This window comes from Centrocercus urophasianus, unplaced genomic scaffold (assembly GCF_019232065.1).
Source record: "Centrocercus urophasianus isolate 14NV4802_14NV808 unplaced genomic scaffold, USGS_Curo_1.0 seq_38, whole genome shotgun sequence".
In the NCBI taxonomy this organism is placed as follows: domain Eukaryota; kingdom Metazoa; phylum Chordata; class Aves; order Galliformes; family Phasianidae; genus Centrocercus; species Centrocercus urophasianus.
In genome coordinates this window covers 1,625,350-1,642,640 of record NW_024884955.1, presented here as the reverse complement: position 1 = coordinate 1,642,640, position 17,291 = coordinate 1,625,350, and the positions used below count along the sequence as shown (strand labels likewise).

The following is a 17,291-nucleotide window of genomic DNA, read 5'->3' as shown; positions in this document are numbered from 1 at the left end:
AACCAAGAAAAAGCAAAACTGTCATGCTAACAGGACATAAAGGCTCTTTAGGGCATCTAGAGATGCCAGGCCAAAAGAAAGTCTCAGAGCAGAGTTCTGGCACTGCACGTTCACTTGTATGCGGTCTGGACAAGGAATGCAAAGACACAGTGGCAAACTTGATTGCAGCAGCATCACAAGCGATACAAGACACTTCAAACACCAGCAATGTGGGCAAATCCAGAAGGCCTTGTGAGTCTGCTATCGTGGCGGGTGATAGCAGTGGCAAAACGTTTATGGCGATATGAAGGCAGCTCAGTGCCCCTCCAAAGGAGGGTAAGAAATGCTTATGTGAAATATCAATATGGCACAGCTGCAGGGTTCCCAGGATCCCTAAATGCTGTCAATGAAATCCCCAAGGAGGGTTTCCAAAGTCTGGGAGTTGTATTCTCCCCTGCCCCTTGGGCTTGGCTGCAGGCACAATGCACGTGTACACCAGAGAGCCTTATGGGAATGAGAAATATGGCAAGTCCCACACATGTGGGATCAAATAGCATCTCTTAAATGAAGGTCAGGGCTCTGCCCTTGGCAGCGCCTGCCCTGCTCTGTCTGCTCCTCCATGCTCTTGGGAAGAGCTATCAGGGATGCTCTTCTTCAGAGGCATCTGGGTGGAAAGGAGCTTGTTATGCACAGCCAATAAAATCCACATATTTTCCCTTATTTTCTCCCCATACACACATTTCAACGGCCCACAGGTTACAAACGCGTGTTTTTTATCCCTTATTAACAAGTAGTATTAACAAGTGGTGTTTGTGCATGCTGTATCGGAGGGATGAGGCAATGATCAGTCGCAGCATGAAAGACACTTGGTATATCAGTGTTACCTACAGAAGCACCGCAGCACCCTACGTGATGGGTCTCTGGGAGGATGGCCTCTCCCCAGAAAGATACTTTTAGCTACGTCACCCCTCTCCAGGTACTACAATCTGGGAGTGCAGATACAGCTGGAGCGTATTGCTGTCTACTCATCTCAGGCTGCATGCAGTAGCAGGCAAAATTGAGACTACAGTCAGTGAGATAGGCTGGAAAGCACATTCATACATTAAAAAGGACCCGGCTGCTCCTCCTGCAGCTGCCGTTCCTTGGGGCTGCCTAAATTACAAGCGTGATTAATACAGTATCAAAACGTGTGTAGTCCCTCTCCCTCTAGACACTAATATAAGGCAAGCAGTATTGTGTCACTGGGGCATCAAACACTAAAGGTCTACTAAAGAAGATTCCTATGTATTACTATTATCATATTATTATTTAAAAAACCCTATTGTTACTGTTAAAAAAAAAAAAGACACCAACCAACCAACCCACAGCCCTTGCCCCAAGCAGCTTTTGCGCTGTGAGACAGAAAGGTTTGTGTGCTAAAAGCAGAACTTTGCTTTTACACCCCAGGGCCACATCCTTCCACGTCGCAGCCTCAATGTTACATGCAGGTGAAGGAGCTTTTGTATCTGATTTCCTTGTTCCTCATACATGGAAAGGAAGCCGATCAAAACAGAAAGGGACAAGGGTGTGCAGTTGTGGCCCGGAGCACTGCTGGCACAGGAGCAGTGTCTGGGGAGGAAGGGATGGGGGCTTGGTGGCTCTCCCAACCTGAAGGCTTGCATGAGTGTGGATGGAGAAACAGAAAGACTTACTCTATTCCTGGGCTTTTTGACATTCCCAATGTAATTCTCAGTGCTACGGGCCTTTATATGGGATAACTTGTATATATTGCTTAGGAATTTCTTATAAGGGGAGTCCTGAGGCAAGCCAGTATCATCTTCTGGTCTTCTATGAGATGAATTTTTCACAAGGCCATAGCAGTTGCTATTCAGCCAAGAGGAAGACCTTCTGTTGAGAAACAAGAAAACTCCACCTCAGTGCTACCATCCGGGTGCCCACCTGGCCCCAGCGAGGTGTCTGAACCTGACCCCACACTTCCTCTTCTGGCCTTGGCAGGACTGAAACCTCAGTGTCTCTTTTAACGCTTTCATTTTGTGTTTCGTAATAATGTTGTTGTGACCCCAATGGTCTGAGGATATAAAGGAAATGAGGCTTGCAGTAGCTCCCTCCTGAGAAAAGAAGGAAGAAATACATCTTTCCTTTCTCTTGGGTAACAGTAAGGAAGGGGAGCGCTTGTATCTGCAGCAATGCTCTGGCTTTTCAGGTAGATTATACAAACTTGTTCTAAAAATTCAATTTAAAATCCTAAAAATCAATTAGAAATGTAAAAATATATCTATTTATCTGTAAAGAGCAATGGCCCCGCAGAATTTGTTTGGATCTATTAAGCAGCATTTGAAACAAAACACATTTTTAGAAAACCTGATCTATCTCATAGTCTGACTAAAGAACTGTAATGGCTTTCTGAGCTGAACAGGATTTGTCCTATTTTTTCAGCGAGTTCCTTGATATTCTTGTTCTAAAAATTATTAATAAGAAAATGAGTCAACAAGGAAATTCACATACAAAATCTGCACTGGAGTAACATTAAAGTCTCTTCCCAAATGTTGGGAAATGCGACTTATGGCTAGTGCTCTGTTCTTATGTCTCAAGGTCACGTTGGGAAAGGCCACCTGCATGGAGCTTGCAGCATCTCCAGCCACATCTCTTGTCACAGATATCTCAGGCAACTTGAGCTCCCTCTTGGCAGGGAGCGTGTCAGGGATTACCCCATCCCACAGGTGGAGTCATCCGTAGAATTTGTGTCCACGTGAGCACGGGCAGCTCGGGAGTTCAAGATAGCCTGCTGGAAATTGGGACCTTCAAGTGCTCTTCAGCTCTCCTGTGTTCACACATAGCATGGCCTGAAGCTTCTTTCCGCCCTTTGGGGTCTGACAAAAAATAAGAAACCGAACAGGAGGAATAGGGGAGCAAAGACAGCCCAAGAGAGGCTCAGCAAAAGGACAAAGTTGGCCTGCATGTCATTTTAAGAGTCTTTATCTGGGACTGCCTTATGAGCAAAGTAAAACCAATTTATTTCTTTTAACCTGGTGGTTAAGACTTCTGGGGGGAGATCATCACCAGGAGTGTGTGATATAAGCATTGGGAAATCGAGGGACTGAAAGTGAAGGCTTTGCAAGGAGCTCTGCTGATAAAGAACAAAACCTTTAGTTAGAGCAGGCTCTGTTCCCACTCACACAGCCATGAATCATTTCTTTGAAATAAGAACATTATTTGGAATCAATTCTGGCATAAAGTTAACCCCAAAATCCAGGTCAAGCCTTTTTGCCAGGATGAACAAGAAGTGGTGATTTATGGGATGGCTGTGGTCGAAGGGGTCAGAAGTTCTTTGAAATGATGCTATGGATCAGAATGCAACATTGCTTATCTCTTCCAAACAATTCTTGATGAAATTTGTAGCAGTAAGATACGATCTATGCTGTACAGATATAAAACTTGTTTTCTGTGATTGAGGGACAGAAGTAAAACATTTTAAAGCTACAAGTCAGGAAATCTTTATAGACTTTGGTCTAAAGAGGGGAACAATTCTTCCTATGCAGTCCCTAAAGAGGTAAAGGACTGCAATGTGGCAAACTTACAGTGGACACAGCGGAACTATTTCTCCTCAGGACACACTGGCATTACCTGTGTTAGAGGGTATAGCATCAGCTGGGCAAGAGAAAGAACTGGGAAATGCACATTCAAATCAGAGCCAACAGAGCTTCAAATTTAGGACACGATGAAAACTATATTCCACTTATATTGTGCCTTGAAGTACTATTGGCTTTGTCACCTATATTTAAAGACCAGGCAAATATCTCTGCTGTAATAGGATCACATATCATCACCCTCATCCTTATATGGAGCATTCTGTGCCAGATTTCCAGCAGGTCTCAAAAAGTAGTTGCCAAAAATAATAATAATAATAATAATTAGTAATAATAAAAAAGATTGCAAATGCTTATTATCTCTGATTTGGTGAAAATCTTGCTCTACCTGAAGGAATCTAACCTTGCAACACAGCAAGGCCAAATCTGCACAATCTACAGCCATTTTACACTCAGATTACTCCCCCACTCCTTGATCCCATGTGGAGCCCTGCATGTTAGTCTGAGCACTACCAAAGGGTGGTTTTACCTCCTGTCTGTAAGCTCACAGATGCACCCACATCTTCCCAAAGGCTAAAACAGTTTGGGTTTCACCTGGCTGCTGCCAAGCAAACAGGAAGAGGAAGCCGCGATTCTCCCTTCAACCCAAACAAATCAATGTTCAACCTCTGAAAGGCCACGCAGAAATTAAGCTGTCACCTAAATACCCTCAGAAGCTGTTGGTACAACATGGGGAGATAGTGGAGAGATGGGGTTTAAAATCAGATACAGCCCTGGCTATTGCAAAAAAAAACACACAGGATTTGGGCTGTAGGTACACAGGAGGCATCAGAGGCACAACACTGTTTGTCCTAGGCTTGGAGACAGATCCCAAAACACACTTTGATCCATTCTCTTGCAAAAAAAAAAAATCTCTCTATCCATGTAAAAGATCACTTTGTGGCTTTTTTTTGGTCCCAAAAGAAATACTGAGCATCACTTTTCCCCTCACCCTCCCCCAGCTGAATATACTGCTGGAGTTCCTGACAGCAACACGATGATCCTTCCAAGACGAACAGAAACAACAAAATGGGGCAGATTTGGATTGGCACAACTTGTGGGCACACACAGTTAAGAGGCTTCTGAAAGTTCATGACGAAACAAAGAAGTACCTCTTAATTCAGCTCAAGAGATCCAAACAAGCCAAAGGATGTCCAGAGAACAGGGGTGTGAGATTCTCGCCAGGGCAGAAGAAGAAAGGGAGGATTTTCACGGGGCATAAGTGTGTGCAAAAGTGTTCAGGCACAACGCAAACTGTAAGAAAAGGGCCTGCTCTGACCAACAGGAATTCAAAAGGATGGAGCTCAGCACTTAGCTTGCAGCAATGCGGGAACTGCAGCGTCTTGCACATTTCCCTTCGGACTGCTGTTGCTGTGACTCCGCAACAACCCTGCTGGCCGTAAGAACAGTTTTACACCATGGCCCTACGGAGGAGTTGCCTTTGGTTCGCCATTGCTTCCAAAGCACCTCCAGGGCATGTCAACGGAAGGAGAGAGATAATTGAAGATAATACATGGTTTAAAATATAAAATTCCAGCCACACAGTCACTTATTCTCCTTCTCTGTCTTATTTCTATGTTCCCTGGGTTGTCTCAGCTCTTGCATTCAAGCTCGTACTCATGAGTTTTTCATTTTCCTCAGCTGTTGGACAAGGAGAATTTCCAAACCATGCTGGTTCAGAACATTCCCCTAACCTGTCCTACTTGAAGGCCACAACTTCTGTTTATACAAATATTCTAGCCACTGTCCCACTCCTCCAGGGACATGCACAAAATTTTCATGTATTATTTTGGAACTCTCCCATCTTCCTGACTGTTAATGGTGAACCACAGAGTAATATCGCTCCAGCAATTTTCATGCGACCTAAAATCTAAGCTAGAAACTGACACGTGTTCATTCTGCGACTCCAAAATACTGAAAGGTGTAATCACCAGTGCCACGGTATGGCAACTGCCATGTGACACTGCTCAATACCACTTGATGTGACCTCCAAAAGCCCTGGCCGGGTGATTTATTCCTGCCCCACATCTCTAAACATTCAGAAGAAATGCAAATTGCCTATCCTGCACCATGAAAGAATTTCACCTAAGGATCTTAGAAAGAGAGTATGAAAGAAATCTGGACTTCACGGCTCCAGTTCGCTCACCACCGTGACCTCTTCCACTCCCGCAGGCTTGGGTCTGCTCATTGCCCCCCAGAGTAAGCTGCAAGAAAGCATCCAGCAGCTAAGGATGTCCTAGATGGAGGAAACCCTTAGCTGTCCATCTCCTTGAGAAGTTCGACACGAGGACAGCTGGAGCGGGCAGCTGCCGGGACTCGGCCATGGCTTGAGGCTGCACAGGGCCCTCACTGCCGGGGGGCTGACCAGCCCATGTCACTGAAGGGTCCCTCGCCCGTGGCCGACCTGGGAGGAGGGCCACAGGGTGTGCAGAGGTCAGAATCGGTGTCCGATTCCCCTTCCGCAATGTAGGGTCTGATTTTGGCCACGGCCGCATAGCAACCGTTGTTAAGGATGTCCAAATTCTCTTTGGACTGGGAAATACTAAAGCCGCTGAAAGAGCGCTCCAGTTCCTCGTGGTCTACCGAGGGGATGGAGATGGACGTGTCGCTGTCTCTCAGGGCGCTCTCGTGGTGTTTGGTGGTAATGTCTTCGTTCCGCAGGTACTCTGCGCTCGCCCTGTGCCCGCCGCTGTAGGCTGACAGGGAGCGCTCGTGGGAGGGTGGAGGTGGGATGCGGACGAGCGAGCCGGGGTCTCCGACGGGCGAGGAGCCGTGACTCTGCCGCTGGTAGGGCTGCTGCTGGCACGACGTCGAGGGCGGGCACGAGTTGGTCGGGGCCGGCGGAGCTGAGAAGTTCTTCTGACCCATGGAGCTGGTGGACCTGATGATCTTGATGATGCAGCCGTTCTTGTCGATGTGCTCCCTGCTGTCTTCGGGGCTGTGGTAGGGAGGGGCTGGGTCTGGTTCTTTGGACCCGAAGTAGGCCTCCGTCTCCGTCGGTGGGATACCCATTCTCTGCATGTAAATGTTCACCAGGAAGTCCAGCTTCTTCTCCATCGACTGAACCTGCAAAACACCACATTCCAGCACTACATCCTGAGGATGAGCAGCTTCCAGTCCACCAAGGTACAAACGTGGGCCTGGACTTTACTGCCTACCAACCTACACCAACGCAGAACTTTCAGTACATATCTGTCATATTCTGAAACAACCTTTAATTCTCCTCCTCGTTAGCGTGACTCCTTCATCTCCTGTGATCTCTCTGTCACGCATCAAATTCCAGGAAAGCTGGAGGACACTTAAATCCTTCCCCCATCTCTCACTTCCTTGTTGCATCTGGCCCTTGCCTGGGCTCAGGTGCTCAGTGGGATTTCTGGGTCTCACTCTCTGGGAGGATTTCCATGCTCAGCAAGGCTGGCAGCTGCAGCAGCCAGGCTCATGGGCTCGTCTAACAGAGTGGCACTGTGCCATCTTCAAAAACAGATTTTTGGTAGACTCTTCAAAAAAGAAACAGAAAGCCTGTAAGAAACAGACTTCTAAATGCCTGAATCTGTTCTGAGGCTTTGAAGACATTTCATGGCCTTTCATAAAACCCATTGCTTCCTTTGCAAAACATTGTTTGCTCTTAGTTTTGCTTCCAAATGATCATATCCAATTGGAATGAAACAAACAAACAAACAAACCCAAACCCCAAACAACACCACAATGCAGGTAATACCCATGGACAGGAACCCCTCACACCCCAACGCACCTGTTTTTCAACTTTCCCAAGTCTGCCCATCATGCTGGGGTCTTCAGGCAGCTCCCCCTCGGCTGGGCCTTTGGTCCGATCCTTGTCGGTCATGGAGGATCCTCTCCCAACTATCTGGTCAACTCTACCAGGATCAGAAAATCCCCCCATCCCCGGAAAAGGACTGGAGTCAGTCGGAGGCAGCAGGCGAGGGGGCTTTGCTCATCGCTCCTCTGGGGGATAAAGCAGCAGCCTTTCTCCCCGCTAGCACTCCAAATTACTCACAGACACGCAGTGGCACTGAAGTGTTAATTCAGATGCAAAATTCAGAGCAGTATTAGCAGAGTTTGAAATTATCCGTTTCTGTTTATACAGATAAAATCTGGCACATTATGCACAGTAAATTTACCCGCTGCAAAGAATCGCTGTAGCTGGCTTTCTTCCAAATCAATTAGCTTTTTATTTGCACTGAGGCTGTATTATTTTGGGGGAAGATCAAGTTTTCTGTCTAGCATATGTTGGTGGGATTTTTTTTCAGTCTTTGCAGAAGTCTCTTCTCCTCGATGCAAATGTAGGCGCGTAATTCTCATGTCCATGAAAATGAGCCCCTTGCCCTCAGATCCAAACAAACAGCTGTGGTACTGTTTTAGTGGAATTATGCTGAATTTGGTCATAACACACCAAGCAATACCAAATTGCCTCCATCTCAGTGCTGCTGCAGCTCTCACCTGTATCATTAGATGTTTTCTATTAGCAGGGCTCCACACTGTCAACATCAGAGGACGTTCTTGCAGCATGTGCAGACTGGGCACACTGTTTGGTGACAAGTTATTTACACACGTTACATTTGCACTTCCTCCTTCCCAGTCCAAAAATAACTGGGTTCATAAACACCTCAGGAAAGAGGAGAGCAGAGCCAATTTGGAAGCTGGAAGTCAATTATCTGATCCCTCCAAAGCCAGGGAAGCAACCCAGTTTTGGAATGGATTCTTAATGGCAGCCTGGTTCATAATACAATTCTATGCCAGGCAAACTTTACTCTTGCATAATGCACCAAAAGTAAGGGTGGCAAGGGAAAAGAAGGGTTAATTAATCTGACTGAAATCAAGTTGAGGTATCTTGAGTGGAAAACTCAAAATGCTTCTTACGCAGTTCTGCTGTGTGGGCCATGGGTCCATGCACCAGGAGGAGGAAAAGGAAGGAGCTGAACACAGACAGACGGGAAAATGAACAAACAAAAAACAAGGAAAGGAATGAGATGTGAGGCTATTTCCAACACAAGAGCCATCTGTTTTCTTCACACGTGACAGGGACTTAGTATGTATGTTAGCTGTTGACGTAAAGGGACAGATATCAGTGGGTATAGACCAACGCAGCTCCCTTGGGTTATATCAAAGCGACAACAGTTTGCAGCACCAGAAGATCTGGCTCAAAGGGATGAAGTGGGTGAGCACATCACACCAAAGACAGAAAATATAAGTCAACCATTGTTTTGGAGTTTATCTTTGATCCCAGAACATCCTTCATTTGGGCAAGGACGTGACAAAATGCCATTCAATTTAAAAAGTCATGTTTGATCCTTTGCTTAGCAACATAAGCACAGCAGTGCAAGGAGCACCAACTGCTGTAATTACAAGTGTGAGGAATATGCATGCCTTATTTCTCTCTTGTAATGGGAGAAGCAAATTATTGACATGTACAGGAACTCCCAACAAGGGATGCAATTACTGACACGACATACAGCACAAGAAATCCTACAACAACGTTGCTACCATGTAAGCAAAGAGGTATTAAATCAGATACCTCAGGCTACCTTGGTTTGGAATCACAAGTCAAGGCGTAGTACAGCCACTGTATGAACTCCTGTCCTGTATGCACAAGCAAGTAAACTAGTAAAGCAATGAACATGCATTTTTAAGAGGCTCAAAGCCTAATTGCTACCGAATACTGGGGAAGGCCAAGAAAGATCAGGGTACTCTGCCACATCTAGCACAATGCTAACACCAAAATGTGTGTACTAGTGAAAATGAAATGTCCTTCAACAGTTGGGGAGTAGAGCAGAGAGGCAGGACAGTGACAGAGAGAAAAACCAAACACGGCCATCTTACTGTATACTGTAATAGCAGAGAGTCTCTTGCAACCCTATTTCTAATTTGGCAGAATTTCAGGAAGGACTTCTGCTTTCTTCCACATCTTTAAAAGAAAAGCTATCCAGTAAGTGAGCCTCACAGGACCCAAGGGAAGTACAGGCTGGGTGTACTTCACAGATGGAGTGATCAACCACCCCACACAGAGAAGCTGTGTGGTGGGATACAACTTCCTATAGACCTGTTGTGATTCATAAGCAGAGTTTCACAGAACTCATCCATAAGGCATTCAGAAGCCCTTGCCTGTATATCCTTCATAGCAAAGCCTGACAGAACTCCTGTCAGGATCATTCTGTTCCCAGCTATGCCATGATCCAGCCGTAACATCTTCTGCAGCCCTGAGAAACCAGAGCCTGATGTCACCTTAGTCTCATGGACCTTGGGATGCTGGCAGCTGTGGAACACTGGCTTCAGTGCAGAAAAAGGTGAAGTGAGCCCTGGTGCCTGGTAGGAGAAACCAGGCTCAAGATCACTCATTCCTTTGCTCCTCATGGCAGAAGCCAGAAACCTGTGGAGAGTGCTCCTACCCTCAGCAAAACGCGGAATTTTCCTTCCACCTTGTCTAATAAAAGAGGAATTTCCTCTTGAGAACCCAACGGTGCTAAGGCAATCTCATCTGAGCACTGCAAAGGCACAGTCATCAGCAAAGGGCAGGTGGCCCTTTTAGCCACTCTGAAAGAGTTTGTCTTATCCAACAAAGGCAACAAAGCTCAAAAGACCAAGAATGGATACATTTCACCTTCGCAAGCGGTGAGGAATAGCATATATTCTTATGGCATGACAAGGGACCACGTATCTTCCCAGAGATGCCAAACCCCCTTCTGCACTACGTCTCATGGACAACCTTGTGCATTCCCAACATTATCTTGGCTGTGCTGAAGACACGTGTGCAGAGGGAAGCCCTCAGCTGGGGCTTCAGAAGAGGCAGACCCACGCTCTTCCCTTCACAGCAGAAGATGATTCCAAGATTTCTAGCGATGCATGACAAGCTGTGCCATCTGCTGCCTGTGACACGCTCTGCTGGGTCTTAGTTTGGGAGGGGGAGAGAAGGGCGGTTGCTCTTTGAAGTGAACTTTGATATCTTTCCTTCTTTCTCATGATATAAAAAAAATGTAAATTCTTGCATCAGCCACAGTGCAGGTTTTCTCATGCTTCATTACGCTTCCATGCTGACAGTACATGCAAAGAGGTGTAATATGTCACCCTCAGGCCAGAAGCAGACATCAAAAGGTCAAACGGCTCAAATGAGATAAAAATGAAGTGTTTGGGAATATATATTCAATTACTTTCTGTTTTCTTTATCTGTTTTAATTATATTTTTTTTAACACAATCCAGGCATTGAAGCCAAACCCCCTTCATCCATGTCACGTGACTGCTCCTTACCTCCCCATTTTTCAATCAAGTTTGCTCTAGACGTATTTTGACCAATATTCTGTTGCCTATGAATTCCAACTGAATTGCAACTATTTCAAAACAGGTCTACCTTAAATCAGCCACCGGGAGGAATTAAACCCAATTCTCTGCGTGGGCAACATTTGGCTAAAATAGGAATGTGCTGAAAAGGAAGAGCAACAGCTAAGCCTGACCCAGAGTTTGGACCTCCTCGCCTTGTGCCCATCCTATGTGCAGAACATTTGTTTCCATGTGGAAATCTTGCCCAGCCCTTCAAGGCTGGTTGCATCTAAAAGGTTAATGGAGCAAAATCCAGTTGAATCCCTATTTTTTAATTTCATATCAAAACATTGGTCCAGATAAAAGATTTATTTTGTTTTTAAAGATTAGTTTGGGCCTCATCATTTGAGGGAGGGAGAACTGGGGAAAAAATGCTTTTCTGAAAGCATCTTTTTTTTTTTTTTTTCCCCAAGCATGAATTTTGGGGCTCCTGGAAAATTCTCTACTTATTTTACTTTATTTTTGAACCTGCTGAGTGGGAAAGGTAAGCTTTCAGTATTCTCTTCACTCACATCCTGCTAGTGAAGATTACTCAGAGCAGCTTAAATAAAATTCAAGAGATTTGTCATGTATTAGCACTTCGGGAGGGCAAGTATATTTAGAAAAACATACCTGAGGCTAAGCTCACTGTATTTGAAAATCACCTACTGTTTGCACATGGAAAGTGGCTTTCTAGTAAATATTTCTACCTGCCTTGGGCTCTAGAAGTCTCAGTGGTGAAAATGCAGCTATCTGCTGCCCAGACATGAGAATGCCCCAAAATGAGTGGCTTGGTGGAAAGATGGTCCTCACAGCATCAGCTATGAGCATAGCTCTAACTAATGTGAGAACTTAATAATGGCAACAAAAAAGTATTTCACTGAGTGGCTATAGGCTGGATTGGGCTCTTTTTGCAGACCAGAGCAGGACCTTTTCCTGAATATGAGTCTTATGGTGGTAACATTGCAACAGAACCTCTACCTCCATGGTCAGTAGAGCTGCATCAGCAAAAAGAGATTGCTCAGCATGAAACACTTCATTCTTAATTTGCCCACCAAGATCAACTCATTTCACAGTCCAAAGGGCCACAAACAAAGGATCCTCCCCTTGATCTTTCAGAAAGTAGATGGTTTGGGTTGCACTGGCTTTGTGGGTAAATATTCCACCTGTTACATTTGAAGACAGTCTGATAAAATATGATATTTTAAAAAGCTAAATGTCAGCACCAACTTGGAGAGTCATCATAGAATCACAGAATGGCCAAGGTTGGAAGGGACCTCAAGGATCATGAATCTCCAACCCCCTGCCACATGCAGGGCCACCAACCTCCGCATTTTATACTAGACCAGGCTGCCCAGGGCCCCAACCAACCTGGCCTTGAACACCTCCAGGGACGGGGGCATCCACAGCCTTTCTGGGCAGCTGTGCCAGCATCTCACCACTCCCACAGTAAAGAACTTCCCCCTGACATCCAACCTAAATCTTCCCTCCTTCAACTTAAAACCACTTGCCCTTTTCCTCCCATTATCTACTTGTAAAGCATTGACTCCCTGCCTGTTTGTACGCTCCCTCTAGGTACTGGAAGGCTGCAATGAGGTCACCCCCACAGCCTTCTTTCTCCAGGCTGAACAAGCCCAGCTCCCTCAGCCTGTCTTCATAGGGGAGGTTCTCCAGCCCTCTGATTATCTTTGTGGCCCTCCTCTGGACTGTCTCTAACAGCTCCTTGTCTTTCTTGTATTGGGAGAAGACTGACAACAGACCAGCTGAAGAAACTGATAGTTACCAATGATGGTAGGTATGTCCTTTTTTTTTTCCTTTGGCTTGCCTAGTGTGAAAGCTCATTACTGCAAGTAAATCAGATCATACTCAGAGTAGCAAGCCGTTCTGAGTCACGATTTAGCAAGCTGCTAAGTGATAAATGCCGTCATATAACTGGCATGAAAGGGGTTTGACATTAAGCAAATGAAAAATCCAGAGAAAGCGGCATTTTGGTGAATCCTAACCTAGGCGAGTATTGGGGAGATTCTTTGGAAGAATACATGGGTCCTTTGGTTGGATACTTCTTATGCCGGGGAGTTGAAGGGGGCGGGGGACCCACAATCATATCTATCCTGGCAAAGTAAATAAGAGAAAAGACACCAGCAAAATGCATAATGAAGCAACACGTAGAGAAAAGTTGGTCAGAAAGTTGCAGAAAGAAACAACTGAAAAACAGAACGACAGAAAGAGAGAGAAATTGAAAATATATTCCGCTAGAAACAGAAGTTGCTCTCCTACCGCCTGGTTGCCGGTGAAACATTACCCACCCTGGGGTAAGACTTGGAGATTTTTGGCACCACTGCTGTTTAGGAGAATAACCCCCTCCCACCCCAGATTTAACAGATAACATGCTCTACCCTCTGGAATATATTTGCAGCACTATTCCATCGAGACGGTTGGACATGAAACAACATACATTCATTCTCCTTTCAGTTACACTGCCAGATGATGCACCCTCAGCTAGCTCAGAAATACACGAGCTGTTGGAGTCGGTGAGATACACTGTGGGACTGTGGAACTGAATGAATGGGGGACATCCGTGGTTGGCAAGAGATGAGACACGAGACAGCATGAACACAACATTGAAAAGAGCACATTACAGACACGACACAGTGACAGAGACATTTGTGATTAAAGAGGAAAGTGCAGGTAAACCCCCCAGAGAAGTGCCTGAATGTGCTTTAATCCCCAGCCCTGGCTGTGGGACAACACAGACAGACCCATGGAGCTGAGCAGGCAGGAGAGCACTGCAGTTTGCAGGACAGGAGAACAAAAATAAAAGTTCTCCAAGCCGACCCAGGACAGCCTCGCTGGGCTCCACCTATGGGTGCACTGCATTCCTAGATCCAGCTCACGTCCCAGCATTGGCCATGGCCACCAAGGCATCATGCCCTGGCTACAGAGTGTCCCTTCCAGTTGGACTGGGCAGGTCATAATAGGGCATCTCTTGGTGTCCTAAGGGGCTACACTGCCATCTCTATCACTGTTCTAGTTGGTGGGAACAGGGAAACCAGTGAAGCTACTCATCAGCTCTAGATCCCAAATCCAGATTCTTCACATGTGACTTTAAGGAAGATTCTGGTCCTCCTGACTTCCCTGCAGTGGGATGGATGGCAGTCCTAGGCACTGCAGCCTCACTGTCCCACTAGTGAAGTTAAGGGACAATTCAGTTTCATCTTCAAATGCTTCAGTTCCTTATCTCCCTAAAAAACAACAACTTTGTCTTGGCAGCACACTGGGGAATGCCAATAGGACTGATGGGGACAGATGGCATTGTTCTGGGGCTGAGCACTCAGGTGTCCCACTTGGAGCCAGTAGAGATGCCAACCCAATGGCTCACTCCCCACTGCAGAGGCAACCCGGAGGTTTCATGTTCCAGCTTATTCAGATCGGGAAATATCAATCCCTTCCTCCTCTTCTTCCCCCTCCAGATTCAGCTGTGCATCTCAGATTCATAATCACTGAATTTGTACTGAGTGGGGGTGAGAGGCTCAGAGAGAGGAAATTCTCTGGGATATTTTAATTTTCATTGCAAGGGAGAATTTACCTTCTGACAGTAGAGCTGGGAATAGGAAATGCACAGCATGCAGCACACTGAGAAAGTTAGCTCCACTGCGTGAGCATCAGAAATAGCAGAGTTAAAGCGTCTTTGAGAGATTAGGATGAGAGAGATTCCTCTTTTACATAAGACAAATTTCCTATTCTATTCCTGCATGCATATCTGAAAACTTTTTTTTTTTTTTTTTGCAGATTTTCATAACCAAAATAGGCTGGAAATTAAAGGAAAAATTTCCCCAAGTGGCTTCCAGCAGAAGCTGGGCTGCTGCAGTCAACAAGGGAAACACTTTCATTATATAATTGTTAAAGTAAATGGTAAATGACTCTGACCACAGACAGCCCAATGCCAAACCCTACTTCCTGCTCTGGGTGTCCTTGTGATCAGCAGAGCTATGACCACTTCTGCTGAACCAACAGAGCTGCCTTGGATAGGGGTCTGATCATCGGCATGGAGCACAGGGGCCATGGAAGGCGCAAAATGGATGAAACTCCTAAAGAAATACCTGCAGGGAGGTGAGCTGTAGATGTCATGGGTTCTGTGTGTGGGGAAAGAGAGAAATCTAGTTCAGAACTGTCAAAGCTGTCCTGAGGTGGATAAGAGGCAGATTTAATGGCATAACCCCAGTGCTTGCTCTGCATGTGCTCAGTCCTGCTCATCCCCATGGGTCCCAGCCACATGCGGCGATGCTTCCTCTGAACTTTCTCTTAAGGAGGAAAAAGATTAAGGTGTAGCTGCAAGGGAAAGTGTCTCTCATGGCAACATCTGTGTGATGAACAAAAAGCAGGGGCAAAGTGAAGCAAGCAGAGGGGTCTCTTGCCTGGATTGGAGGTTTTTAATCCGGGAGAGCATGTCCAGGTGGCCAGCTGAGTACTGCTCGATGACGTCCATCACATCGTAGGGCCGAAGGCTCTCCTTAAACTTGCGTTTGGAGACGAGAAATCGCATAATGCTGCAAGAGAGGGAAGGAAAAATAAAGTCCCTGACTCACCTGGTGGCATCTAAAACCCATTGGGAGCTGGAAGGGAACCAGAGCAGATCCACACCCTGTGCCCAACATGGCAATAGGAGAAGGGAAGGGGCTGGTGGGGGCTGAAGTCCTGTGAGCACCAGGGGACACCGATGACCTCCGGACTATCAGCTGGGCACATCTCCGCTCCACACTGCTTTTATAAATGTCAGCATTAAATCTCAGAGCGAGTGAGAGCAATTGCTTGGATGCATCCCTGCAGGGGATTTTCCTGTTTCTGCATTTTTAACTTCCCTCAGCAAAAATTCCCTTTCTGGCAGAATTTTCCGTGAAGGAGGGCAGGCCACCCAGGGGAAAAGCAGCCTGCAACACAGGCATTTCAGCATTTGCTTGGACTTCGTATTTCATTTTATTCTATCGCTTATGTTTCCAAACCTCTTTCCCCTTCTCCCTCTCTTACCACACTGCCCTGATGCTGACTTTCAGTCCTGGTGTTAAATCTTCTGTCACAAACTCACAGTTGCAGCTTTTATTCTCATCAGGAATGTCTTCTCCAGGCAGGCTTGCTTCTGAGTTTGGAAAAGCAGGAATAAAAAGCAGTGTGTTAGCATTCTCATGTCGGGCCAGGCAGGGAAAAACCACTAAAATCAAATCCAACTGTTTACCTATTTCTACCATGTCCCCAAGTGCTACATCTCCAAATTTCCTAAGCATTTCCAGGAATGGTGACCCCACCACCTCCCTGTGCAGCTATGCGACTGCATCAGTGCTCTTTTGGAGAAGAAATTTTTTCCAACACCCAACCTGGCCCTCCCCTGGTGCAACTTAAGTCCATCACCTCTAGTTCTGATGCTGTTACCTGGGAGCAGAGGCTGAGCCCCAACCTCCTTTCAGTCACTGTAGGGAGCTGTGAGGTATTCCTGAGCCTCCTCTGCTCCACACTGAACCATCCCAGTTCTCTCAGCCCATCGATCCAGCCTGTCCAGATCCCTCTGTAGGGCCTCTCTACCCTCATGCAGATCAACATTTCCTCCCGACTCAGTGTCATCTGCAAACCTACTGAGGGTGCACAAAATCCCCTCATTCAAATCATCCACAGAGATTAACTAAACATACCTGGCCCCAACAGTAACCTCTGGGGAACACCACTAGCATCAGGTCACCAGCTGGACTTAACTCTGTTTGCCACCAAATAGGTCTGCTTAACAGGATTGCTTAACGTGGGGTGGTGAGGGAGAGGGATGGGGTTTTGGGATCCCACAGAGCACCCCAAGGCCACACCTTCGGAGTTCTGCCGCGATGCAGCTCCCTTGATGCGGAAAGCCTGCCGGGCTCTGCTGCGGTCTCCGAAGCTCCAGCTCTTGGGCACCTTGCTGGGACTGTCCTCGATGCTCTGGTCAGCACTGGGGGACCTCCGGATGCCCTGAGCCTGTGGAGAGCCTTTCCCTTTGGTGCCAGCACCGCGGGGACTGGAGAAGACACGATCTTTCAAACTGACCTTCTGACTGTTCAGAGAAACACGTTGAAACAAAGACAAAAAGGAGACAGCAGGAGGAGTCATTCTGGAAACCACGCAGTCCTTCCCCACCAGCCATTTAGAAACCAAGAGCACTTCCAAGCAGCAGTGAGATGTAGTTTTGCTGTTGGCTTTTTAAAAAAATATATATTCATTTTGTTATTGCTTTTTTTTTTTTTTTTTTTAATAAAGCGTAGTAGAAATGTTTCCGCCATAATGAGTGAAATGGGAATGATTTTTAAGAGAGAAAAAATAATATGGACTTAAACAGAAGCCCCTCGTGGGATGCCAGGGCT

General features: G+C 46.3%; 1 protein-coding gene across 5 annotated transcripts in view; it reads right to left on the bottom strand.

Annotated features, from left to right (window-relative positions):
- Positions 1-5,951: 5,951 nt before the first annotated feature.
- The window catches only part of KCNQ2 (potassium voltage-gated channel subfamily Q member 2), a 56,902-nt gene continuing 45,562 nt past the window's right edge, over positions 5,952-17,291 (bottom strand). For 3 of the 5 annotated variants that reach the window (XM_042832390.1, XM_042832391.1, XM_042832392.1), the window contains 5 exons: positions 16,761-16,984; positions 15,940-16,048; positions 15,330-15,461; positions 7,357-7,480; positions 5,952-6,671 (listed from right to left, as the gene is read on the bottom strand). In XM_042832390.1, the coding sequence (XP_042688324.1) occupies positions 5,952-6,671; positions 7,357-7,480; positions 15,330-15,461; positions 15,940-16,048; positions 16,761-16,984 (1,309 nt within the window). Of the gene's footprint in view, positions 6,672-7,356; positions 7,481-12,917; positions 13,026-15,329; positions 15,462-15,939; positions 16,049-16,760; positions 16,985-17,291 lie in introns of all 5 variants that reach the window. The other 2 variants (XM_042832389.1, XM_042832393.1) reach the window with 2 other exon arrangements.